Source organism: Phycodurus eques, chromosome 12 (genome assembly GCF_024500275.1).
Source record: "Phycodurus eques isolate BA_2022a chromosome 12, UOR_Pequ_1.1, whole genome shotgun sequence".
Classification (NCBI taxonomy): Eukaryota; Metazoa; Chordata; class Actinopteri; order Syngnathiformes; family Syngnathidae; genus Phycodurus; species Phycodurus eques.
Window position 1 is genome coordinate 18,666,420 of NC_084536.1, and position 27,259 is coordinate 18,693,678.

Here is a 27,259-nt window from a genome sequence, read left to right on the forward strand (position 1 = left end):
TCACAAATGAATCAGAGGTTATCAGAGCTCAGTGAACCAAAAATATACGCGTTTTAATTTGAGCTAGATGTGTAATTATTCATAGGATTATCATGAATTAGCCAAATCCGATGTGACTCATGTCATTTTAGACGTGAGAAATGGTGATGTTCTAAAATGAGAGACTAGAATTAATGTTTTGTCTACCGGGACTATGACGGCACAGCAAATGAGAATTTTCGAATGAAAGATAAGCTGGTGTGCATAGTGCGGAGTGGCAAACCCATTAAAACACAGAAATGAACTTACCAATCAGCTATTAAAATGGTGACTATCTGTGGTTTGGCTCAATACGGCACAAATTCCAGACTTACATATCTCATACCATTTATCCAGTATCAAATAGAATCAGTGAATCATGTTGTTGAAAAATGGGCATGTGATTAGACGGAAAATAGCATCATTGAGACACACAAGGAACATGTTGGCCTTGGAAAAATGGCTCTTGGTCAGAAATATACATCCATCCCTTTAAAATACTGTTCATCTTGTTCAGGGTCGCGAGTGATCTGGAGCCTATTCAAGCTGATTTTGGGCGAGAGGCAGGGAACCATGGCCTGGTTGCCAGTTAATCACAGGGCAGTTATAGACAAGGAACCATTCCCACTCGCATTCCTTCCTATGTGAGAGTTAGAGCCTTCAATTAAACTAACATCTTTTTTGGAATGTGGGAGGAAGCTGGTGTACCCAGAGAAAACCCAAACAACTACATGCAAACTCCACACAGAAAGGCCCAACCTTACCGAACAAAGTTATTTACTGTAGGACAGTTTTAATTTGGGGAGATTAAATGCAAATTTTTAACTAACATATATTGGTGGAAAATGTGTAAGACTTTCTCTATGAAATGGGTGAATCACAAAATCTTTTTAATAGTATTTTTCCTCCAAGCCGCCGTAAAACAACATTGAACACAACACATTCCAGTTTACTAGCCTCTCCCACAAAATCTTCAACAACAAAAAACTATTCCTTTTTCTCTTGACATACAGCTAAGCCTGCATTCAGCCTTACTCTGAAGAGGAACTTTTCCATGTTTAGATGGCGAATCATGAGCAGAGAGAAGGTGTACCACTCTTGACCGGACAAGGAGCAGAAGGTTCGGAACACGTGGAAATCCGGCTCTATGATGCTCAGACGTTCTGGGGAATTGCAGCGTCGCAGATTCATCAACCAAGAAAGGATCTGTGTCGAACGCATGAAAGAATTAAAAACAAAGACAGTACACAAAGATATCATATGAAATGGATCACATTTTTGGAATCATCAAAACTCATTATTTTTATAGACTTGACATGACACAGCATGAAGTAAAAAAACAATGACATGATTTGGGGTTACCAAAGTGGCAAAAGACACTACGTATACTTACTATACTTATTACGAGTCATCAACATGATCTTGTACTTCCAAGGAAAACTATAATTTCTCTTCCATAGTTCACATACTCAGCAACATGACTTGGCATTTTTTATATAAAAAATTACCATACGGTATACGTTTTAGCCAGATGCACAGGTAGGAAAAATAATTTATTGGCTCAAAAGGGATGTGCTACATAAAATTAAGCTGCTGCTTAATAAAAAATTTTAATAATTCTGATGGGTCACAAAATAATGCTATTTTCACTATGATCATTTTTGTCAGTTTTAAGTTATTTCCATTTTAACTATTGTGGGTTTTTATTTAAGATAAGTGTACCAACAATTTAGCTAGCAAGAGCCCAACAGAATTACTAGAATTTCTTTGCGTGTTGCTAGTTAATTGTCACACCCACTCGGCTGTTTGAATGAAAAAAATATTCGAGAGAGAACAGAAAATCAGAAAAATCCAAGAACAAATGCACAGTACCGACAATGGACAAGTTCATTTAAAAAGCATTCATTCTGATTTGTATTAATTCATCGGGGGAAAGCACCACCTATTGGATTTAGAGGGGCACTGCGGCTACGGCACCTCATAGAATCCCCATTGCTCACCTGTAAATTGTTTTTGGGCATAATTGTGTCCATCAGCATCTGGAGAGCAACCGGATCGAAATCTATGTGCTTCTGAACATCCTGGACAAATGCACTTTCGTTCCTCAACATCTCACTGACCGTTACCTCCCCTGGACAAATAAAGCAAGATAGCATAAATGCTTGCATTTTCATGATTTCCCCCCCCTCTGATAATATTTTTGCTCAAATGTTGTCAGTGCATTCAGTTGGGTGTGAAACAAAAACAATCAACAAGATGAAGCCCATTTTACTAGTGTATCTCGACAGCTTGTAGCTGATACTGTATGTCATCAGCCCATATTGACAAAGCATAATTGCAATGTATTAAATCACAGTGGGAAACACAAATTAAAGTTTTGAGATATAATGTAGATAAACGTTTCACCTTGAGATGTGAAGTTGATGTTGAGAGAACTAAGGCTGCTGGTGTCAAAGCCCAAACTTTGACTGAACACAGACGACCTATAATCAAACGCATACACACAGGTATACGTCGATTGCTGATGTAATATACTGTAACTTCAAATAAGTCCATTTAAATGAACTCTTGCTTTAATAATATTTTGAATGTTTAATTCCTAACGCTAAGATGCATTCTGCGGTAAGAGGATGCTGTACCAATCTGTGACATCGCCATAGGTGCTGGGGTCTCCAACTAATGTCTGGAAGAGGGCATCACTCAGATCTGTGGTGTTGACCTGCGCAGCCTGCAACAATGTCTGCAGGCCTGGTAGAAGAATGTTACACAGTTGACCAGGCTCCATGGAGAAAGGGCCCAAGAGGTGACTGGCAAACTCAGTACCCTCCACTATGCACACCTGAAACACACCAGCCAACAAAACCGGAAGGAATTTCCAGGTATGTCTCACTAACAAGGTGAGGACATTATTATCTTTGTAAAAGCAAAAATGTTTTGTTCTTGTACTGGATCTTATTAGATTGTGCAGGTGTGCAAAATGCACTGGACAATGAACTCTTACAGGTGTTATATAAATATCCTCATTTAAATATTATTCTGCATTGTGAACTACTACTTTAAAAGAGACCTGGGATCTCAGTTGGTCAAGTTGTTCTGTAAAAAGCGGATCACTCAGGTTGGTCTGGAGAAGATGTGTAGCTGTCTGGATGATCTGCTGCAAGTGCATCAAGTTCTCTGCAATGAGGAAAAGCAAATTAATTGGTCATGAAAAAAATTTGAAAAAAGAATGAAAAGGAAGGGAGAAATTGGGCAATTGGGTGTAGTAGGTGTAAAAAGGAGACAATAACATTCCACTGGGGCTTTCATTACAACTCAGACTGTTGCTGGAAAGCATTGTCAGGCAACAAGCTGCAAATGTTCTGCTTACACAAAACGCCTGGAAGGATGGGAACAGATGGGGTCAGTGGGATCTCAATTATGTCATGAATTTTAATAAATCTGACTGACAACACTCTGGGCCAAAAGATACGATGACAGAATGTGTAGTTTCACTTAAATTAGACAATCTTTAGTTTCATGGTGGTCAACACAAAACACAACACGCAATTGTGTGTGTGCGTGTATGCATGCGTGCGTGCATGCGTGTGTGTGTGTATATATGTGTGTGCAAATATATGAGCGCTAACATTGTGGCTCCATCTGTAAAGTACAATTATCTCACAAGCCCAGAAGCCAATTAAAAAGGAGGTCATAGATGTGCACTTTTGCATGTGCGTTAGAGGTGAGATGTTTAGCGAGGCCAGAGAAGATAATTGTTTGAATTCTACTTTACTAATGAGATTTAAAAAGGTGCTGAGTGGTTTTCAGCTAAAGAAGCACTCTGGCCTCAGGCTCATTGTGAGCTCGAGCTAAGCGAGAATGAAATCGTACTCATCATATCTCCAGAGGGAGTTGAAATACATGCATGCTTATATTAAAAGAAGCACTGAGAAAAAACAAAACGAAACATAATTTCTGGCTTTTCAATACAGTAGTCACAAAAAATACTGATACAAAATATGTGATGGTTTTACTCGACACTTCATTAGATATAGCTGAACTAATTTAAAGAATATAAGAGCCATATCAAATATTTGCTGTTTCTAATAGATAATAATGCTCAGTTTTTTTATTTACACTGTCAGAGAGGTAGTAAATTAACAATAGATTTATTATTGAGGCTGTAGTTTGTCGCTGTATAGAACTGTAATCGGTCATATTAAGGGGTGTCACTAATATTATTTTTCCAAAATGTCATTACCCTGTTCAGTTACATGTGAGGGCAAGACACCACTGCAAACTACAAAAATAAACAACAGCTGTTGCAGCTCTTGCATTTGAACTGTGTCTCATGTTGCGTCTGGCGAGTGCAAATATTGTCACATTGAAGATCAAAACAGTCACTGACGCAAAAGAGAGGCAAAGATTTAAATGCTTAGTTATTTGCGGAGCCTTTTTTAAAGTAGGTTGGATCATTTTGATAGAGGATGTGAAAGTCAACATTACCTTGAGATTCATTGGCAAGCGCTCTGGTTATATTTTTCAGCACCGCAGAGAATGGAAAGCTATCCGGCAGCATATCAACAGCATCCCTCAAGAGAGCCAGTGATGACCTGCGAAGTTAAGGCACAACATTTCAGTACAGTACTTGCAATTAAACACAACGGTGCAAAACGTAAAAAAAAAATTAAAAATAATTTTAAAAAAGTTAGTTTGAAACTATGGACAAGGTACCAGTTCAAATTGGACTCACGTCTCAGAGGCACTGGGGAGGGTGGCAAAAGAGAGGATCCCAAGAGTAGCATCAATGAAATCTTCCCGTGAGCCATTTAAGGCCCATGGCATGTCCCTCGTTGATCCCGTCACTACGATGCGCAGATTGGGATTGGAAAAAAACATGTGAGCTGTCTCCATTATTTCCTCTGGCAAAGGGGCTGACATGGTTCTGAACATTGCTGAGTAGTCAATGTACAGCAAGTCGAGGAAGTCATACACAGGGTCCATCTCGGGCATCAGCGGGGCCTCTCGTCTGTGACGGTTGTTCAACACATGGCTACCACCAATCAGTTCATTCTGGGATACACTCGGATTGTGGTCCATGGAGGTAAAAAAGTCAATGCTTAACAACTGCCTCAGCATAGCAATGATGTTTTCAGTCAGCTCTTCAACAATTTCCGTGATCTCCGGCATCTCCACACCCATCTGAGTCAGGGTGGACAATAAAGGCCGGAGGAGTTCAGATATCTTGGGCAGACCTTGAGTCAGAAGTTCTAGTCCAGATTCATTTGTAGACGCCAACCATGCAGACATCTCAGCCAGCTTCTGCATTAGTACTTTTCTGGCATTGGAAGCCAGAAATCGTTCCAGGGCTTCAGAAATCATTGGCTCATCCCTGAATACCTTCATGTGGATTATGGCTTTAACAGCATCCCTTATCATGTCAAGGAAAGATCCTTGAGTCATCCCAGATAAGTCGCCCCCCACCATTAAGAAGATATCATCTAAGGTAATGTTTAAACAAGAGAGGAGGATCATCGCTCCCTCATTGAATACAACCTCAGACGAGTTGGTGTCTTGAATGTGGTGGTAGTTGTTCAGAATGTGGCTCAGTGCTCCCTCCATAGCATCTATGCATGGCTCGAGCATGGGTGCCACTTTAATCAACTCATCCAACAGCATTTTAATTGAGGACAAACTATGGAGGAGAAAAGGTAAATATCAATGAATCTCACGGAATTCTTCACTTCTTATATGGGACTTAGAGGAAAATCTGGGAAAAAAAGGATTGAAATCTCTGTGGGGAAGCAATTCTATGAACAACTTGGGGTTCTTTTGTAGGACAAGAGACTTCTTTCTTAATTCCAAAGATTAATAGTGTCCTTTAAGTGTTAGCCAAAGTAATATTTCATTAATATTCATACAATTGCTAATTCCCATTCCTATCCCTGATTACAAAAAATGAATATTTCCACTGTGATCCCTGGTCTATACCTCTTGTAATCTGACACTGAAGGATTTGCCGCAATATGCCAAGCATCATTCGCATCACAGTGCATTGTTCATTATTGTGACCGGCATGTAAGAGGAAATCCATTCTAAGAAGACTTGACTTGACAATACCTGAATCATAATTAACCAGCTTTCTGGATAAGGCAGCATGTTTGCAAAAAGACTGTAGTTGGGTGTAAAGTGACAAATCTCCAAACCCCTACAGTACATGATTAGTAGGGGTGGGAACAAATACGATACTGTCATTGTGGCTGTCTGATGTCCCACTACCTCAGGATTTTGACCTTTCAATATGATGTAAATCTCAATAATCTCCGCCTTGTACTGTCATCACTGGGCATCTAAATGACCAATGAAATTACATTTATTACATACTGTGTAAAACAGTTTAAACCAAAGAAATAAAATACAGAAAATTTATTAAATTTCTGTTACTGATCAAAATCTGTCACACTATAAGTGTAAGAAATTGCTGATATATTATTTTTCATTAAAATCATATCCAATAATATTTTCTATGCTTGAACTACAAGAACAGTGTTCTTCTTCAGTAGAAGAAGTAGTTTTTTTTTCCCCAATATATCATTCATCACACAATCACTGAATTATGATATTGGTACCACTGTCAAATATCCTGCAAGAGCCTGGTCATAATAATAATCATGATACTGACTTTTTTTTAATATGATCCACTTTGGAGAAAGTTGCAAGCTTTTACTTATGTACAGGAGTTGAATCTGTACTTCTACTTTTACCAAAGTATTACTTCTACTTAAGTACACAGTGTGATTTTGCCACCTCTGGCATATTGTGAGTGCAGTCACCTGTTTTGCAACTGCATGTCTTGGAGCTGCTTGTACCAGTGTTGCTGAGCACTAGGCTGGCCAAGCAACTCAAAGAACTGACTGGAGACATTTGTGATGACCTGCTCCATCACATGCGATTGGTTTCTGTTGGCTTGATAGAGAGATTTGGTTGCATTGACAATCCGGGCAGCGGCGTCACCAGCAGTGATTGGTTCCAAATCCGTGTGCTGAAAGTAAAATGTTCAGCAGAAAAGTGTTTTGTGTGTCAACATTGCCACCAAATGGTAAAAATGTGATCAGCACTGAAATTGTGCTTTACCCTATCTTTTTGCTTCCTGAAGACCTAGTGAGTTACCTCTACCTAATTCTTGTTCTTTGTCCCCAATCTGCCATCTGCCCTTGCTCCCTGTAAATCAGTGCCCACCTCTTGCGGCCCAGCGACAACACGGACTCCTACCCTGCCAGACCGGTCCTCGTTGGAACCCTGCCAATCCCAGATTTAGTTTTCGGAGTTCCTTTGTTCGTTTCCAAGCTGCAATAAACCTTTGTTCACAAACTCACCTCCCTGTCCTCTCTGCATCTGGCTCCAATTTGCAACCTGAATCCTGACAGATATGACCTGATCTGTAAATTCACGGTGCAGTATTAATTAATATGTACTGTATATGCATCTAGAGCACTGAGTTATTGAAATGTTAGCACTAAATCCCCTTAATAAATGTATGTGATGTGAAAAGTTTGGGAGAATCCTAATCTCAAAGTAAAAAAAAAATCCAACCCTATCTCCCTTTAATATTCTTACGGTAATACCTGGGACTTGATGTAGGATAATAAATTTCTGATTGCTCTACTCACACTCATGTTGTGGTGGGGGCACATATACTGGGTAGCAGCATAGGGCTCCAGAACAGGCAGCAGACTGATGTTGCACCACATTTCAATGACGCCATGGCTTAAACCGGCTGCAACCCTGATTGGCTCCCATGCGTTCACGGCTTCACTGCACTCTAATGTTCCATTTGCCTTAAAACAAAATGGAGACAAAATATTATAATGTCAATCTCCTCTCATCTTTTGTGGCATGTTGTTGCCTATCATCACATTCCTCTGTGAAAACCAGTTCAGTTAACAAGACAGACAATGGACAACACCAACAATACACAACAAAGAGTCTGGGTGAAAGGCAGAGGTACAGAGGATACCTGATCATCTCTCTTCAATCCACCTACACAACGTAAATGCCACAAGGCTCAAACAGGTGTCACCGATTCCCATCACTGGACACCCACACAGAATGAATGCAAAAGATTCTCACAATGGGTGTGTCCCTCCCAAGTTATTTAAATTATGAGAAATAGCGCCATGCTTAAAGTCCCTCGAAAGTGAATTCTGAGATTCATTTTCTAAATACATTATACATGTTTGAAGATAAGTTTTAGCCTACCCAATTGTGTAGCTATTGCCTCAAAGTTGAGGGTCCCACAAACCCTTTCGGGGCCCAGTGACGCCCCTCCCCTGCTATATAAGAATTTGAGTGCCTTAATTCACATTAGCGGTTATTTGGCATAATTATGATATGCAGTAAGCTAGTTAGTTATGTCTTCACCGCAAACATTTATCTGATATATATATATATATATATATAAAAGTAACACTAAACACTCGAACTACTCTTCAAATAAAGTTTCTTCTAACTGGTTTGTCATTCCAGGCTGGTTTCTTCTAACTGGTTTGTCATTCCAGATTTCCCATCATAAGAAACAAACACACAAAACACACAAAGATCAAGCTTTTATTCTGGTAATTCCGGTCTTGGTAGTGTGGATTTGCATATTAACTACATATTTAGTACCACCCGAAGCATTTAGATTTAACATTAAATATTTATATTTAATATTTATATTTAGATATAAATAAAATATTAAGATTCAACATTTATATTTATATTTAAATTTACATTTAAATTTAGAAGGACTACGATTTGCTGGCGACCAGTTCAGCGTGTACGAAGATAGCTGGGATAGGCTCCAGCACGCCCATGACCCCAGTGAGGATAAGCGGTACAGAAAATGGATGGATGGATGGATGGATTTAGATATATACTTAACGTTTACATTTAATATTAACATTTACATCTAATATTTATTTTTAGATATATATTTAACATTTAGATTTCATATTTATATTAAATGTACATTTGTAACATGTATAGATATAAATTTAACATTTTGTTTTAATATTTATATATACATTTACATTCAACATTTAGATTTAAGATTTAGGTGTAATTTGTAATATTTGAGGTGACCTATTGAAGTTGACAAATATTGTTTTAAATGTGCAAAAAAGTGATCCTTGAAAATTCACAGCAGTTTTTCTTAAACAATGTTTAAATGTGACAAATTGCTGCGGGGTGCCACGGTGGCCGACTGGTTAGAGCGTCTGCCTCACAGTTCTGAGGACTGGGGTTCAATCAGGCCCCGCCTGTGTGGAGTTTGCATGTTCTCCCCGTGCCTGCATGGGTTTTCTCCGGGCACTCCGGTTTCCTCCCGCATCCCAAAAAACATGCATGGTAGGTGAATTGACAACTCTAAATTGCCCGTAGGTGTGAATGTGAGTGCGAATGGTTGTTTGTTTGTATGTGCTCTGCGATTGGCTGGCAACCAGTTCAGGGTGTACCCCGCCTCCTGCCTGATGATAGCTGGGATAGGCTCCAGCACGTCCGCGACCCTAGTGAGGAGAAGCGGCTCAGAAAATGGATGGATGGATGTATGAAATTGCTGCGGTTATTTTCAGCATGAGCTGCTTTACAAACAGCACCCCATAGGCTTTCAATGGATATACAGTATTTTCGGGGCTCAAACGTAGGGATGTGTAGGCATAAGAAAGTTGCTAGACAAAGTAGCATCCATTTTTCAGTAGGGTGTAGTTTCAGGGCATTCAGCGGACAAGCCCAAAAATTTTAATCATTCATATTTGGAAGGGTTGTTAACAATACACTTCTCTGCGGTGTGTCGAATTTACAAGACATTATTTTTCAACTTACCGGGACTTTGAAAAAGACACACCCACAGCCAAATCTTGAAACATACATTTTGAAAGGCATTACAGTATTGTAAGAAACAAAAACAAAAACAGGCTTTATTATATTACAACCCCAATTCCAATGTAGTTGGGACGTTGTGTTAAACATAAATAAAAACAGAATACAATGATTTGCAAATCATCTTCAACGTATATTTAATTGAATACACTACAAAGACAAGATATTTAATGTTCAAAATGATAAACTTTATTGTTTTTAGCAAATAATCATTAACTTAGAATTTTATGGCTGCAACACGTTCCAATAAAAGCTGGGAGAGGTGGCAAAAAAGACTGAGAAAGTTGAGGAATGCTCATCAAACACCTGTTTGGAACATCCCACAGGTGAACAGGCTATTTGGGAACAGGTGGGTGCCATGATGGAGTATAAAAGGAGCCTCCCTGAATTGCTCACTCATTCACAAGCAAAGATGGGCAAGGTTCACCTTTTTGTGAACAAGTGTGTGAGAAAATAGTCAAACAGTTTAAGGACAATGTTCCTCAGCGTACAATTGCAAGTAATTTAGGGAATTCATCATCTACGGTCCATAATATCGTCAAATGTTTCAGAGAATCTGGAGAAATCACTGCATGTAAAGCGGCAAGGCCGAAAACCAACATTGAATGCCCGTGACCTTTGATCCCTCAGGCAGCACTGCATCAAAAACCGACATCAATGTGTAAAGGATATCACCACATGGGCTCAGGAACACTTCAGAAAACCTGTGTCAGTTCAGCGCTACATCCGTAAGTACAACTTCAAACTCGACTATGCAAAGCAAAAGCCATTTATCAACAACACCCAGAAATGCCGCCAGCTTCTCTGGGCCCAAGCTCATCTAAGATGGACTGATGCAAAGTGGAAAAGTGTTCTGTGGTCCGACGAGTCCACATTTCAAATTGTTTTTGGAAATTGTGGACGTCGTATCCTCCGGGCCAAAGAGGAAAAGAACCACCCGGACTGTTATGGACGCAAAGTTAAAAAGCCAGCATCTGTGATGGTATGGTGCTCTGTTAGTGCCAATGGCATGGGTAACTTACACATCTGTGAAGGCACCATTAATGCTGAAAGCTACATACAGGTTTTGGAGAAACATGCTGCCATCCAAGCGTCTTTTTCATGGACACCCCTGCTTATTTCAGCCAGACAATGCCAAAACACATTCTGCACGTGTTACAACAGTGTGGCTTTGTTTGTCGTTTGAGGCCAAAGTTTATCAGCTTGAACATTAAATATCTTGTCTTTGTAGTGTATTCAATTAAATATAGGTTGAACATGATTTCCAAATCGGCGATTGGCTGGCAACCAGTTCAGGTTGTACCCCGCCTCCTGCCCGATGACAGCTGGGATAGGCTCCAGCACGCCCGCGACCCTAGTGAGGAGAAGCGCCTCAGAAAATGGATGGATGGATGGATGATTTGCAAATCATTGTATTCTGTTTTTATTTATGTTTAACACAATGTCCCAACTTTATTGGAATTGGGCTTGTAGTTAGATGACTAAATAGATGTTAGACTAAATAGACTAAATTTCTTGTGCCTAAATAGTTAGATGAAAAATAGATGACTAAAAGTTAATGATGCATGAAGTTGTTCCGCCTCCTAAAGCCAAAGACAATGACTCAGCATAGTTCATTGCTCTCCTGTTGACAAAGGTTGTCCATACCTGCTCAGCAGCCAGGATTGTATGTTCTATGGCAGGCTGGATTCTTTCCGAGATCTCCGATAAGTTAAAATGACTGGTGTTCACAGACTGTGCAATTCCTCTCATTAGCATCATCACAGGCTTCGCAAGGTTTAGTATCATCACTGTGAAAAACACAATATAAAAGGCTTGACCAATCAAAACCTCTGAAAGCCCTTCTTATACAGAGAAAATTGTGAAACATAAGTATGTTTTGGTCATTATTCAAGCATGTGTTCCATTGTCACAAATGTTCAAAAACCTGCAAATAAATTGTTTTATTATTAAGTTATTTTTATTGTGTGGGTCTAATGTGTTGTTTGTTAATCTAGCTATATGTAACAGGACGAAATGTTTAATGCTGAGTGGTATACTCACTGTTCTCTGCTTGCTTGTCATAGACCATACATGCTATGATTTTTTCAAAATAGGGGAGAACATATGTAACATTGTCCCATGGCTGTGTGTCATTTAGTGTAGACAGTACAGCCTCCAACATTTTTTCAAGCCTGTGACAAAAGAAAAACATTATGACTAAAGTGCAGACTCAGGCACCCCTAATCATTGTTGTCCTTTGCCTAATTAAATTTACTTATGCCAGGTCTTTTGGTCAGCCTGCCCCGTCAAAATCTGTTCAAGTACTTGACCAAGATGAGATAATGCCTCCATAGATGGAGTCATAGTACCTAAGCCTGGACCATCCATAAAAATCTGCCAAATCTGTTCAAAGAATAGGAAAAACGGTGTGGATAAATTATCCAGAAATGCCCAACACAACATGGGTAGTAACAAACATGTTTGTTTTGTTTCAAGAGAGGTAGAAAAAGTTATCAATTCAATTCAATAAGAGACATTACAGAATGTTCCTATTTCATTTGCAACAAAAATGACACACAGATTGTATGTCAGTGCATTACTCCTTGCAAGTATCCTTCATGATGTAATTGTAAACCAAACATGTCTTGCATGTATGCATGCATTTTAATTCTTACCTGGCTAAAAATCCCTGTCAGAATTTCTGTTGTTTCATTTTCTAGGCTTGCGTTGCCTGAAATCACGAAAAGAAGTTGTAAAATTCACTGTCAAGCATACACACACACACACACACACACACACAGTAGAGCTGATCAAGTTTGCAGATAAGCTAAGATAAGCTAAGCAGATAACTAGCAACCCTTTATTGCTCAGTGACTGTTTTTTGTCAATGTCTTTATGTCTCAAAAGTGTTCTCTGTCAATTGACTGTTGTCATACTCGAGCGGCTCCAACTACCGGAGACAAATTCCTTGTGTGTTTTTTGGACATACTTAGCACATAAAGATGATTCTGATTCTGATTCTGATTGAAGAAACTAATAGAAACATTGTGCTACTTGAGCTACAATCTAAATCTAATCTCTGAAGAATGCAACACAACCACCATTCCGTCAGAGTTAAGTTTGAGGCTAATTTACCTTGGTTGAAGTCCAAGATGACATCAGTGATGTTGATGACAACCGAAACATAGTACTGAGCTGTGCTGTTTGGTGGCAGGAGGCTTTGAATGGTCTTCATTTGGTTCAAAATGCTTTAAAAACAAAACAGGGCAATATCCCATTGTACATTATCAGAGCATTGCAAAGAAAATTGTTGCATGTGCTATATAATTTGTATTGGTCAGAGAAACAATAGGAATACATTTTCAGATTTTTGTTCATACTAAAGTACTTCAAAACCATCAAAACTGTGGCGAGCACTCACATGAGATTCCAGTTGTCTGGTCCACTGGCGGTGGCGATCGTCTCAAAGTAATTGGTGGCTACTTTGAGGCCAGAGAGCAGATAGACGGCAAACTCCTCTGGCACCAGCTGCTGAACAACACTTTGGGTTCTACTGAGGATGTCGAGGGTGAGGTTGAGTGATGTGGAAAAACTCAAGTTTGGTTCCACAAAGAGGACTAGTGATTTGTTAACAATTTCCTCGATGTTTTGCTGTGCAGACTGTGGCAGTGGGGCTGTGTCTTGGGTGAGAATTTGCATAAAACTTTGGACTGCCTCCATTATGGCGACATATAGGTGGTCAAACTGTGGGTCTCCTTGTTGCTCTAACACCATAATGGCTTTGCTCAGAGACTGGGTGATATTGTTGATGATGGAGAGGTAATCCAGTTGTTCATCACTGAGATAGTTAACCATTGTCTGCAAAAGGAAGTGAAGATCTTTTACAGGCGTGGACACATTTATGGAGGAGTTTCCCCAGTGGAGCATACTGGTGAACACAGCTGTGACATTGGGTTGATTCATCCATGCATGTATAAGATCGAGGTAGAGTTGAATTTGTTCCTCAATTTCCTGTACCATGGTTGTGTTGAAGAGTGGCATAGAACCTAAGGTTTGAGCAGTCTCATCCTGAACTTCAATGTTGACCATTATATATTTGAGAATTTCCTGCAGAATTTCAATATTTGCTTGGCCAATTTTACTCACGCCTTCACCATTCGTTGGGTGCTGGAATTGGCCAATCTGGTTGTTAATAAACAAAGTCAAATTTGTCTGTGCTAGTTGCAATGTCACTTGTAATTGTGTGAGGCGGAAAAGGGGATGGAGGAGCTCTGACACAAAGCTGTTGCTGGTCACATTTTCCAGCCGTTGCAAATACCATTGCAGGACTTGCAAATATGTTTTTGTAACTTCTTCGGAGTACGGTACTGACATGGCATTGAGGATGTGGTTCAAGGGTACAGGGTTAGCGGCTACTTTCAACAGACCTTCTATGACTCTGATTTCTTTCATGACCTCTGGAGTGCTCAGATTGCTCATCTGGAGGTTCATCTTGATATTGTTCAGGGTGTTGCTAAGAACATGTATGACAGGCATTTGTGCATTGGTGCTAAAATTGACTTGGATGAGATCAGTTGTGTTTTTATAGACAATTAACGGGATAAGGGAGATTATGGTTGTATGATTTTGTAAAGCAGGTATGTTTGTCAGGAAAGTGCTGGCCTTGTCTATTAATCCCATAACACATTGGGCACTCACTGATGCATTATACTGCAATTCAAAACACTTTGGAACATTGGCTATATCCATGATGTTCACCAACAGTTCACTAACATTGGTAGCTCCTGCAAGGTGAGCGATGTAGTTTACCTCTTCAAGAGTGATGTTTGACTGTCTCAGAGCATTCTGAATATGAGAGATTGTAATGTTTGGCATTGCGATAACCAGCCTGATGAAATGAAGTGTCTGATTGAATGCACTGACATAGGCAGCATCATTCAGAGACAAGAGGAGTGAGAAGAACGCGGATGTGAGATCTTCATACTCATATTCTCCACTGGTCATAAACTTGCTGGTTATATTGATGGTGACATTGGCATTGGCTGAGAGTGTGAAGTTGGCTATTTTATTCAGAAATGTGAAGAATTCTGAGATCCCGGAAGAACAGTTCTGTTCTGACGTACATGAAGACAAGTGATACTGCAGTGCTTTGAAATCTTGGTAACATAAAGCAGCTTTCTCTTGAAAGTCTGGTGGTAAGAATGCAATAAATTTTTGTATCACTAGATCCATAGCAGCTTCAGGGCCAATCTGAGTGAGGTTGTCAAGGCTTTCAGGGGTGAGGAGGTTGAGAAAGTCAGTGAAAACCTGGTGGAAATCAATAACTTGAGCTGTGCTCATTTCCCCATTGGGCAACAAGATTTGTTGGATTCGTCGCAGTTTATACAAGGACACCAAAGATTCTTGAAGTTGGCAAATATATGAAATAATTATGTTAGTTGGGTCATCATTTGGTGAATCAACCACTTTCTTGAGAAGTTCCATGGCTGTAAGGATGGCCTCTACAATACCTGTTGAGGTTTGGTTGATGAAAGGCCTTAAGGCCTCTTTGAGACGGGCCACTTCATCGCGGTCAAAGTAGCTGGAATAGTTAAGCAGGGTGTACCCCATAACATAGGAGATAGACATTGTGAGGTTACTCTCTGAGGAAAGGAACTGCAGTATCAACTGCTCCAATTCAGGCATTGTTGGGTCTGTCTCATTGAAGGTAAAAATTTGCTGGTTGCTGCGACCGAGCTTCACAGCAGCATCAAGAATGTCGGAGGCATTGACTGAGCCATTGCTGAAGAGCAGAGGCAGCAGTGGGGACAGACCTGTGGACTCAAACAGTTCGCTTATGAGGGGACCCATGACGTCGAGGTTTGAGATGTTTTGATCTGAGAGTGTAGAGACGGTCCAAACAAAGTCCTCCAGTTTTTTCATCAAGTTAATCAGGTATGCAGTGAGTGCATCTCCACCTTTAATTTCTTGTGTTAGATGTGAAGCTGTCATATTCCCAATGAGATCCCCATACACATGCTGCAATAGATTGACAGTCGCTTTGAGAGAGCTGCAGACAATAGAGAATGGCAGAAGAGACAGAAATAGAGTTAAACATGTAGAGTAAGGAATGCGCTTGAACAAATACAAGGGAAAAAAAGATTCTGGTGCGTAAGTAGAGTATTCAGTTTAACAACTTGCATTACCACTGAAAGGGAGTTTTCTTTTTAAGGAAAAGAAAGAGTAATTAGTATTACTGTTTTTGTAAATTGTGATGTATCTGATCTCGTTTGTGGGGTAATTCAATCAATAACTAGAGTATAATGGATTATTCACACAAAATACGGTAAGTTACAGCAGACAGACTGAATTACCAGACATATGAATAATAAATCACATCTTCACTTTTGGGACTTAAAAAAAAATATATGTTCCATCCATCCATTTTCTGAGCCACTTCTCCTCACTAGGGTCGCGGGCGTGCTGGAGCCCTATCCCAGCTATCATCGGGCAGGAGGCGGGGTACACCCTGAACTGGTTGCCAGCCAATTGCAGAGCACATACAAACAAACAACCATTCGCACTCACATTCACATACGGGCAATTTAGAGTCTCCAATTCATGCATGTTTTTGGGATGTGGGAGGAAACCGGAGTGCCCGGAGAAAACCCATGCAGGCATGGGGAGAACATGCAAACTCCACACAGGCAGGGACGGGGATTGAACCCCCGCACCTCAGAACTGTGAGGCTGACGCTCTAACCAGTCGACCACCGTGCCGTTAATATTATTATAGCTTGTTTTTTGTTTTTTTTGCTGATTGGCTAGTAAATTACACAGCTCTACTGCTTAGTAAAGAGTGAAGTCCATTATAGACACTCACTTAACTCACCAAATATTGTTTCTTGCTTGAAAAAGGGCTATTTTAGTCAAAATAACTTAGTGTATATTCAAAGGTTGAACATTAAGTGTCTTGGTGGAAGTACTTCCGAGTACTTCAGAGTGCCTTCAATCATTCATTCTGAGAGGTGGATTTTGCCACTTACTTCACCAGGACGTCTTGGCTTGGTGACACCATAGCTTCAATGAGAGCTTCAACAAATGGCTGCCACTTCAAACCGGTATCACAATCAATGCTGAGAGTGTCGATGTCAAGAGAGCCTAAAGAAAAAGTTACACATATCTCATTAATACCAAATTCAATACGCATCTATGAAATGGTCACACAGTGGCCCAGGGCCATTTTTTTTTATATGCCCCTCAAAAACCAATCATCGACCGGGGGTGTGGAGTGGGGGTTTGTGGATGAAAGTTCTCCAAACTACAAAACCGATCATCAACGATGTTTGGATACCGCCCCAGGTGGATGCTAGGGGCCCCCGCACTGTCCAACCCCCCTTTGCACGCCACTGTGTTCACAGCAGAATGGTTAAACTGTATTCTTGCTTTATCACTGCATCAGCCTTTTTTTTTAATTCAATCAGTTGAATGAACACATTAGATTTGTGACAATTCTATCGCAGAATTAACTGTTGAAAGGGAGAAAAGGAAAGAGACTCACAGTTCGCTGGCTGAGTCGTGGGGTCAGGTCTGTAGTTCAAAACCCAGTAAATCATGTGGAAATGGTTTTTCATCCCAGGCCACAGTGGACTCCCCTCAACTTTTTCTCCCAAATTCACCATGAAAACAAAAACACTAAAATGCAAAGATGACAGGGTATGATGCTTTTCATTTAGGCTATATGAAGTGTTACTCAGTCGGTATATGCATGTTCTCCAGACCTTTGTAGAAGAGTCTCTGTGATATAATCCGAACTGTTTCCCGGCACCCAGTTTATCCAATAATCTGCCCCCAGCTCTGAGGACAACCGGTGCAAGAAACCTCCAAATTCCATGGAGCTGTTCCACAATTTATGCCACTTGGTGAGAATCATCGGAAGAGTTACATTGACATCTTCTCCTCCCTCAATAAGGGTGCTGTAAAGCTCTCCTCCCTATAACACCAGCATAAACATATTTTATTTCCCCACTGTTGCTTTTGCGAAAATAACAGAATGTTTCCAAAATGGCTTTAAAAGATACTACTTTTTCAATCAAAGGCATCCAGTCCACAAGCAGGAGATTCTCTAGTGTCGTGGAGTTCTCGCATAGAATGGATTTCCACACCTCAAACTTAATGGTTTCAGTTGAAAACAGCCACTGGAAGGGGCCCAGGGCATCCTCACATGTAACAAACTGTGATGTCCAACTCTGTTGAAGCAATAGCACGATGATGATAGTGATTGTTTGCTGCCTTTAGCAATGTCCATACTCTTCTGAATCTTACTTTTGATGATTTCTATTAACTAGAGGTACGGCCTTCTAGCCCCTGCCATTTGCCTGATGACTTAATGTGAACAACAGATTTATTTGGTAAGTCAGAAAAAATATACAAACTGCAATGTTTCCCCACAGTCCTCTAGGACTCTGTGGAATTTGGTCACAGTTCATAGATTTAAAGGATACTCAGGTGATCAGACATGGCCAAGGTAGCTCAGTTATTAAGTTAGAGGAGCAAAGGAGAAGAATGTTTCACAAATCTTCCCTTAAGCACTTTGAAATGATAAACTTTGACAAAGTTGGGACTATATGGAAATTTACAGGAATTAAGTTGTCATTTTGGAAACTATATAACAACGAGCAAGGCATTTTGTTTTGTCAATGAACAACAAAAACAATATTTAATGAAATAATATAACATCATTTGTATGAATTCATGTTGTTTTAGGTGTTTTATTCAACTCTGTTTGTTTCCTCGTAAAGGTTTACTCATGTTAATTCCTGTAAATTCTCATATTTAGTTAATTCCATAGAAACCTTAGTCAAATGTCATGTCACACTATGTCACACATTATTGTAGTTCTCTTGGTCAAGACAAAAACGTTAAAGAGGATTTGTAAGTTAAGATGCTTAAAGCAAAGTTAGGAAAGGCTCGATTGTCAGATGTTGCTAAAATGTTATCCAGTTGTGCAGAGTATATTATGTATTTTTTCCTTTTCAATCTGCTCAGACAATGGACAGGGCTGACAAACCTAAATGTTGAACATGTTCAATATTTACAATCCCAAATCCTCATGTCGTGTAGTCAACATAGGGCCATATTATCCCATGTGCTTTGGTCAGAAAAGGTGTGAAGAAATGCACTTTTCTGACTGTGCAGTCTCACATCTATTTAATTATTTCATGAAAGCACCTATGTGCCAGAAATTGCATTTTGAGCATTTCATTTTTATTTGCACAAGATCCTTATTTGTGTTTCCTTTCTCTCTTTTTTTGTATACCGAGTGCAGTATTCAAATTTAATTGTGCACTATAATGACAATAAAAAGCTATTCTATTCTAGAGGTCACAGACTGTGTTTGTGACCTGAAACTGCAAGAGCGCCAATTAGGAAGGAACCTGAAGCGACTAGTTGTGTTGAGTCTTTTTATGTAACGTGTAAAGTCATACAGTACAATAAAATGACAGGAAAATACTTTTTAAAACAGTTAGGCAACATAGATTGTAGTTAACATTGTAAGATTTGTGCCTAAAACCATATGATCACGTCAAATAGTATAGGAATACCTTCATTATTACTTCAGTGGCGCTGTCAAGAAACTGGCCCATCCAAACACTTGCCTGAGTTTGGTTTGTAAGCAGGGTTAGATAAAACTTTTGGAGTCGACCAGAATCTTTCATGATATTGTCCATCATTTCTGCAAACCAAGAGTAAAAAAAATTTGTCAGGAAAAGTTTAGAGTTAAGTTACAGGTATAGTGTGATTTCAGGTTGCGAAACAACACAAATGATAAATCCAACTCTTGGACCACACCCACCTACACTATTTACATCTTTTGTATACAAACTCAATGGAGGATGTTTTTGTATGAGTGTGTATTGAGTTGCATACCCTTCAAGTTGCTCATCACTAAGAAATCAGTCAGCAGTCCCCAGAGAAAGGGTGTGAACTTGTTCCATTTACCTTTAGGTTAAACACTACTAGTACTTCAATAGAAAGAACAACAGTGACATTGGCATTGCATGACGGAAAAATACGTCTTTCTCTAGACTCCAAACACACGTCTTAGTCCTCCCTAGCTGTTTCCTTTATGTCAGAATTTATTTTTCAGGTCTAATTTGTTAAGATACCTTTGATAATAATTTGTGTCTTGAAAACAAATACATTGTCACTGAATGTGAGTACACATTAAGATGAGGAATAGAATTAATTTAAGTCTGTACAGACAATAGAGAGAAAAAATAGGTCGAAGGGGTTGAATATCGGTAGAAGGATTTTAAAGTAAAGGAAGGTTCTTTTGTTTTTGAGTTTTCCACACTGTATGCCTTAAAATTGCAATTCTAATGTTATTTCAATGCTTCTTTTTGTCCAGTGCTAACATTCCACAGTAGTGGTTGCCAAACATTTTACACCAAGTACCACCTCAAAAATTACTTGGCTCCCACATTATCATCAACATCAAAGTACAGCAGTGTAGTAGACTTAAGCGTTCAGACAAACCGTAGACAGGTTTTATTCCAAAAAAGTATATTTAATAATACTGTAAGACAATGAAATATTATGCACAATTTGAACATTACCGTAAATATCAGTAAATAAAAAAATATATACTTAATGCATACATTCAAATGTATTGCATATAAGAGTTAAATAAGAAATGCTCCTAAATAAAAATGTAAAAACAAGCAGATCTTCAAGATTAAATACGAATATATTGTACTAAAAATTGAGATACTGTACTACCACTGGTAGGTACTAGTAACACAATTTAAGAATCATTGTTCTAGAGACACACACCAAAAATAAGATTATAACTCAAACCTTGGCTTAAACTAATTACAGATATGACCAGCTCACTGTCTGCACGATTTACCTTCAACAGCCTCAATGGAGAGAGTTGCCATTTCCATAGACTGAAAACCAACGCTGAGGATGCGCTGAACAATCATGTCCACGTCAGGATGAATTTCACTCAATTTCAGCACCACTTGACTGACTGTCAAAAATCTGCCAAGTATAACGCGTCCTGAAAATCTTGTCCAGCAAATACAGTAGCTCTCCAAAATGAGCTCATCTAACAAATTGTGTGTTAAAGCTAGTATGTAGAGATAGCATTATACGTACAGTTCCTCCTGAATGTTTTGTGTTGGTGTATCAACATTATGCCAGGGCCTCGAGATGTTGGAGCCTCCCATTCCCCCTGGGAATCCTTCTCCCAAGAGACTGTGCAGCAGTCCTTTGACAAATGAAACATCATGGGGAGCAACATGCTTACTCCAAGCCAGCAAAACCTTGAAGCAAAGGTTCAGGAGACAAGAAAAACCTAAATCAGTTCAAGCCAATTTTACTTTATTTTAATTTTTCAGAACGGGCTGTACGATTATCGTGTCATTCTGTCTAAATTGAGTGGACAAGCACAATAACACTCTTTTTGTAACTAATAAAGATAGATAGATCGATCGATAGACAGACAGATAGACAGACTGTAGATACTACAAGTGACAGGTAGGCTACTTTCTTTGTTTCAAGTTATTGAAAATGTTCAAATATAGATTGTACAGTTAGTTATATACATAGCACTCAGTCTTTGCAGTTTGCACTCACGGGTAAATAAGTCTATAATATGAAATGGGCCTAATGTCCATTTTATTATTCATTCGTTTATCTTCCGTACCGCGCGTACCACACTAGGGTCGTGGGCGTGCGTGAGCCTATCCCAGCTGACTCTGGGCGAGAGGCGGGGTAGACCCTGTACTGGTCGCCAGCCAATCACAGGGCACATATAAAGAAACAACCATTCACACTTACGTTAACACCTACGGGCAATTTAGAGTCTTCAATTAACCTACCATGCATGTTTAGGAGATGTGGGAGGAAACCGGAGTACCCGGAGAAAACACACTCAGGCAACGGGAGAACATGCAAACTCCAAGCAAGCGAGCCCGGATTTGGACCCGGGGTCCTCAGAACTGTGAGGCACAGGAGCTAACCAGTCGGCCACCATGCTGCCCCATTTTATTATTTTATTTTGATGATTTTGGTTTTACTGCTGCGCTGAGTCTCCTTTAAAATGTTGTTGTTTGACATATTTCGTCATAGAATAACATAAGTGTATTAACACACTACTATTACAAAAAGTCCTCATTGTTGTTTCAAAAAAATTCTTAGTATTCTGGGTATTTTAGTGCCTCTCATTATTTTGCATTTTTATAGTATAATGTATGTTGTGCACCTGAAATGCTGGGAAATCTGTTGGTGCAGATGCATTTAAAAGACTAGGGCACACTCCTGAACTTGTAACTTGTATGATTAATATGACTAATTGCCACATGTTAGCTCTAAAATCGAATCAATTTCCATTTGACTTTATCTCGGTGAGAAGATGCTGTAATGGAGGTGCTAATTGGATGTTCTTGACATTTTGGCTACTTAGGTACAGCCTGGGAGTTGCAGCCACTTGTTGTTGCTATGGTCAAGACACAGTAATGATCAGTGTTTTCTACATAAGGTGGATGACACTATTCTGATTGATGACAGTAGCCTACCTGCTGGACCACCTTGTCGGGAAGGACCCTCCCTAGAATCGTGTCCAATGTACCAGTGATGCACATGGTTGTGAGCCAGAATGGGTTACTACTGTTGTCACAAATGTAGGAATGCAGAATGTCTCTGTCTAACGTCAAAAACATTGCCTGTAGAAGAGAAAACTGTGAGACTGGATGCATGTTGCTTGACTAGAGAGAGAATGTTACACAAGCAGCAAATCTTGAAGGGTGGAAACGCTATCAATATAATTATATCGAAAACTAGTTATTCCTATTTACACTTAGAATGGAAATGCTAACATAGATTCAAACCTAAGGAAATGCACAATTAATATCAAGAGAAATCATAATACAAAATATTATCACACCAAATAAGACACAGTAATGATCAGTTGTCCTACGTTAGTTATTTAGCACAGTGTATCAGTTGATAAATTGCTTCTGAGCGATTTGCTGTCAGTAAATAACTATTTTTCTCTTGTTGGGTGGCATGGAGGGGTCTAAACTGATATGGACCATTTGTAGAGATTAAACCTCCTCAGTCTTTGACGACATTGACCTAATGTACGCTTTTATTATTGGTTACATTTAAATCTGGCTTGTTCACATTTTGCTTGATTTTAATACTCAAAGTGCCATTCTTATTCCCTCCCCCTTTATATACAGTGTGTCAGATTTTTAACTCTGCTTGTTCATTGTGACAGTTCAAATTGACTTAAGCATGTTAATTGCTTTACATTTTACATCAGTGTTAAAGTAAACATTAGTAGTATTGGTACTAGTCGTAGTAGTAGTAGTGACAGTATTAATAATGGCAGTAGTATTAGTAGTAGTTGTATATTTAACTGTATCATAATATTTACATATCACTGCAAAGACAAAAATGCATCTAATCTAATCTGAATATAGCAAACAACATGTGTCTATCACGTTTGTCATTTACATTTTTTAAATTAGAATAATTCAATTATTTAAAATTATTTTAAATTGGGTGATATGTTATTTTATAAAGTAGACAACAATCGTAAAAAAATAAATGCTATTCAATTTCTTTTTTAAGCTCATACAAATCGCTGATGGAGGGCGGTGCTATATAAGATTTGGTCCAGGGTGCCATATTGGGTAGGGTCGGATCTGTTACAGACAATGCCTGATTGCCTAATCTGGTAATGGAAAAAACAACACATCTGAAAGACAATGGTTATATTAAATTTTCTTGCTGGTTCTATTAAGAGAAAATCCTTTTGAAATATGACGCCAAACATACATGCACTCCTTATAGTTTTGAATTTAAAAAAAAAAAAAACAGCTATTGGGGAAAGAGCTTGATAGGCTCTTCCAAGCGACATAATCGGGTAACACATACCTGGACAAGTGGTATCCGGACATTTTGTAAAACCAGTTCAGCTATTTCACTGAATGAGTTATTGTTCAACATCACAATGTCTCCAAGGGAGATGGACACGTCTAGACAGAAATAAGCATTGGACCTATTACACGAGTGGTATGGTGTGGTAATTTCAGTATACTAACATCCAATGCTATTGGTTCATAATATTTAAATGTGGTGCATAGTTACCGTTGCCAGGCCACTTTTGAATATAGTGAATAATGTTGATGCCTCCAGCAATTAGCGGATGCACAGCAGAGATTGACTCAGCAGTCTCGGAGAAATTGCTCTGAATGACATGCATGATGCTATGAAAAGGTAAGGAGGAAAACAATAATAAGGCATCTGTGGCAAACTGTCAACAAAGCTTCGATGTCCATAGAGCAAAAGTAGACTTTTTTTCAGATTTTATGACAAACTTTTTTTCTACTACACTTTTTCAACAGTGTTGTTTAAAACTGAATGCTAAAACAATGGTTTTTTCAGGATTATATATGTTCTAATTTACATCATTGTGGAAATGCGTTTCCCTATTCTATACTGTTTATTGAAAATATAGAAATGATAAAAAATAGTGGCAAAATAATGGAATTAGTTATTATTAGTTTAATCTTTAAGCATTGGTCTTATAGCACCAATTGTAGAAGATACATGAAATTTAGCCTTTAGAAATATAATAATGCAATTTTTTTGGGGGTGATTACATGTTAAACTGTATAAATGTTGTTGCCAATTGGTGTATAATCCCACACCTTCCAACACATTTTTCTGATCCTCACAGAGATTACTTTCATGTTGGTTTATCACAAAACGGACTTTACCCCTGTATGTTAGTGAGAAGGGTCGCTGCAGTGTCCAACATTTGGTCACGTGATCCTGCAGAGAAGAGCTGGGGGATTGCGAGAAGGCTTTCCCACAATGGGCTCTGATTCTGCATCTCTTGAAACACCAGTATCACGGCCCCAATGACCTTTGCCAGCTCATTGGGTTCTGTTAGGATTTCCTCTTTCAGGATCTGGGAATCATAGGCCATTTAGAGTTATAAAAAAAAAAAAAAGAATCATTAAAATATTGTGCACTGGGAACCATTTGGTTGGCATCTGCAGGCACATAACTACATGTTGGACTGCATTGACACAATGACATGCTCGTGTTTCTCAATAAAAATCAAATAAGTTGTTCCACTTGACTTGGTCCTTTAACACAGAAATGTCCATGCATCACCACCCTGACATTAATTATTGCTTCTTCTGAAGGCCCAGCAGAGAATTACTTCCTTCACGCTTCATAACAGAATAACTGTAGTCACACAAATCTGATTATTTTACTGATCCATTGGGAAAATGGTTCTAATTTGTTTCATATTGTCTACCTTGTTGCATACATGGCATTATTGATTTACGGTGTAATAATGAATGCAAAACAACAATCATCCATCTGAACGTTTTGCCCCAAGAATATACTGGGAACTAAAAGTTACTTTTTTGGGGGGGTTTTTTTGTCTGTGAACATTACCATAATATTTAATGAAGCTGTGCAGTGATCAGCATCATACAAATTTTAAAAATGTTGCCAATTCTTCAGGTAATGCTCGACTATAACACAATGACCAGGGAGAATGTCACTCTCTACATGCACACACACACACAAACACACACATGCACACACACCTGGTTGAGTGTCAGGAGAGAGACCCCGAGGACAGTATTATTGGAGAGGCAAAAGGTGACCACTGCATTGCTGATGGTGCTGGGTGAGGTTGTGTTGATCGCGGTCAGAGTTATGGAACAGATGGACCTCTTCATCAGGTTCATTGCCTCCATCATTTTGTACAAGGCCTCCTAGGAGAGACCATTTCATATTCACAATCAATCGGGGTGTTTAAGTACAATATTCTGAGCACTTTGTTGTTTTTATTTTTTAACCATCTGCTGCAAACAATTTCCAATGCATAAGAGACCCATAATACTGTCAGTAATGAGATGGCTTGTGAAGGAGACAGATATTTTCTTGTTCACACCTAAAGTTATGTTCCAGAAATGCCTACCTGATCTCTAAGAAGAGTTGTGTTCTTTTTATGGCTGACAGAGGAATTTCTGTGGTTTTCTTGATGAACTGCCTCTGACACAAAAGAAAATAATGGACTTATGACTGTGATTAGGGATGATTATTGTTATGATGCAATGCTGTATGAACAATAGGTACAAGGGTAATCCCTCTTTTAGCAGTTATAGAAATGTAAATGTAGTCAACAAATTAGACCAAAAAAATAAAATTCTAGTGTCTACAAATGTGAAACATGAAATCATAACATTCTAGACTAGAGAGAACTTACTCCATATTTTTTCCAAGGTCAAGGGAAGGTCGTGACTGGAGTCATTCAGAAATGTGGAACTGTAAAAGTCACCGCCTTCAATCAGCTTTGCTAAGAGAGAGCCCTTCGACGAGGGGGTTGACCTGTCAAAAACACGACATGAGACAACTGCGACTTAGAAATTTAAACATTTTGCCCTAGATTTAAAAATATGGTACATGTACATTAAACACACAAAGTAACATTTTGATGACAGTGGATACAAGAGGTAGATATAGGTAAAAAAAAAAAAATCACGCACAAAAGCAATCGTATAAAAACAAAAGACTAATTTATCTTAGCGTTTGAAAAGTATACATGAGAGAAACATTGTGTGAAAATGGGGCAAAAACTGTACATGAGCAAATAAAGGCCGATGGTAGAGCCAGACAACATCAACAACATATATTTCAGCAATGGGTTAAAAGTATGACACAAGTTAAGCTTGTGAACATTTCGTTGGTGTGGACTCGAAAAGGCCACAGTTGCAATTAATAATGTTCCAAATCTTAAGTTCAGTTTTTTTTTTTTCTTGGTTAATTATCTTCATGCGTGTGAGGTGTTTTGTTGACAGTTTGGGGTTGGTGGAGGTCTGAGTTATACAGTGCCATTCTAATTACACTTGTGACATCATCACGTCAAGTTGAAGAGCAAGAATATTAGCGAAATTTGCCACATACTACCCCTCAACTACGCTGATGAGCTGGTAGTTGTCGACTAATCGACAAGGAACACTGCTGTGCTACACTTCTCTCAGGATTAAATCACAAAAAAAGTGTTTACATGTATCCCAAGATGACTACAATGAAAACTTTACCCATCCCAAAATACATTGTTGATGCTGTGTGTACACATGAATATTGTGTACCTCGCATCATCGGTGGATCTTTTCGTAAACTTTGATGGGTTCCCCAGGCGTGAAAAGTTGTAACATTTGCTGTCTGTGTTGCACATGATGGTCTGCAAGAAAGGGAAGAAGCCGGTGCTGGGCAGGTTTCGCGGTGCCACATAGCCTAGAAAACCAGACAGACCAAACAAATCTCTTGATTGAGTTTAA

At 39.0% G+C, this 27,259-nt stretch overlaps 1 protein-coding gene across 2 annotated transcripts in view; it reads right to left on the bottom strand.

The window, feature by feature from the left end:
* Window positions 1–27,259, bottom strand: part of abca12 (ATP-binding cassette, sub-family A (ABC1), member 12) — a 61,179-nt gene that overhangs the window by 29,791 nt on the left and 4,129 nt on the right. For both annotated transcript variants that reach the window (XM_061692463.1, XM_061692462.1), the window contains exons 5-34: window positions 27,071–27,215; window positions 26,185–26,306; window positions 25,897–25,970; window positions 25,520–25,690; window positions 24,671–24,864; window positions 24,039–24,157; window positions 23,826–23,926; window positions 22,460–22,606; window positions 21,039–21,205; window positions 20,788–20,921; window positions 19,481–19,611; window positions 17,960–18,124; window positions 17,657–17,868; window positions 17,437–17,570; window positions 16,922–17,036; window positions 13,319–15,946; window positions 13,033–13,145; window positions 12,573–12,628; window positions 12,173–12,300; window positions 11,959–12,089; window positions 11,563–11,705; window positions 7,668–7,835; window positions 6,831–7,039; window positions 4,751–5,692; window positions 4,504–4,610; window positions 3,086–3,192; window positions 2,658–2,857; window positions 2,425–2,501; window positions 2,019–2,149; window positions 1,054–1,224 (exon numbers count right to left, since the gene is read on the bottom strand). In XM_061692463.1, the coding sequence (XP_061548447.1) occupies window positions 1,054–1,224; window positions 2,019–2,149; window positions 2,425–2,501; window positions 2,658–2,857; window positions 3,086–3,192; window positions 4,504–4,610; window positions 4,751–5,692; window positions 6,831–7,039; window positions 7,668–7,835; window positions 11,563–11,705; window positions 11,959–12,089; window positions 12,173–12,300; window positions 12,573–12,628; window positions 13,033–13,145; window positions 13,319–15,946; window positions 16,922–17,036; window positions 17,437–17,570; window positions 17,657–17,868; window positions 17,960–18,124; window positions 19,481–19,611; window positions 20,788–20,921; window positions 21,039–21,205; window positions 22,460–22,606; window positions 23,826–23,926; window positions 24,039–24,157; window positions 24,671–24,864; window positions 25,520–25,690; window positions 25,897–25,970; window positions 26,185–26,306; window positions 27,071–27,215 (7,442 nt within the window). The remainder of the gene's footprint in view (window positions 1–1,053; window positions 1,225–2,018; window positions 2,150–2,424; window positions 2,502–2,657; window positions 2,858–3,085; window positions 3,193–4,503; window positions 4,611–4,750; window positions 5,693–6,830; window positions 7,040–7,667; window positions 7,836–11,562; window positions 11,706–11,958; window positions 12,090–12,172; window positions 12,301–12,572; window positions 12,629–13,032; window positions 13,146–13,318; window positions 15,947–16,921; window positions 17,037–17,436; window positions 17,571–17,656; window positions 17,869–17,959; window positions 18,125–19,480; window positions 19,612–20,787; window positions 20,922–21,038; window positions 21,206–22,459; window positions 22,607–23,825; window positions 23,927–24,038; window positions 24,158–24,670; window positions 24,865–25,519; window positions 25,691–25,896; window positions 25,971–26,184; window positions 26,307–27,070; window positions 27,216–27,259) is intronic.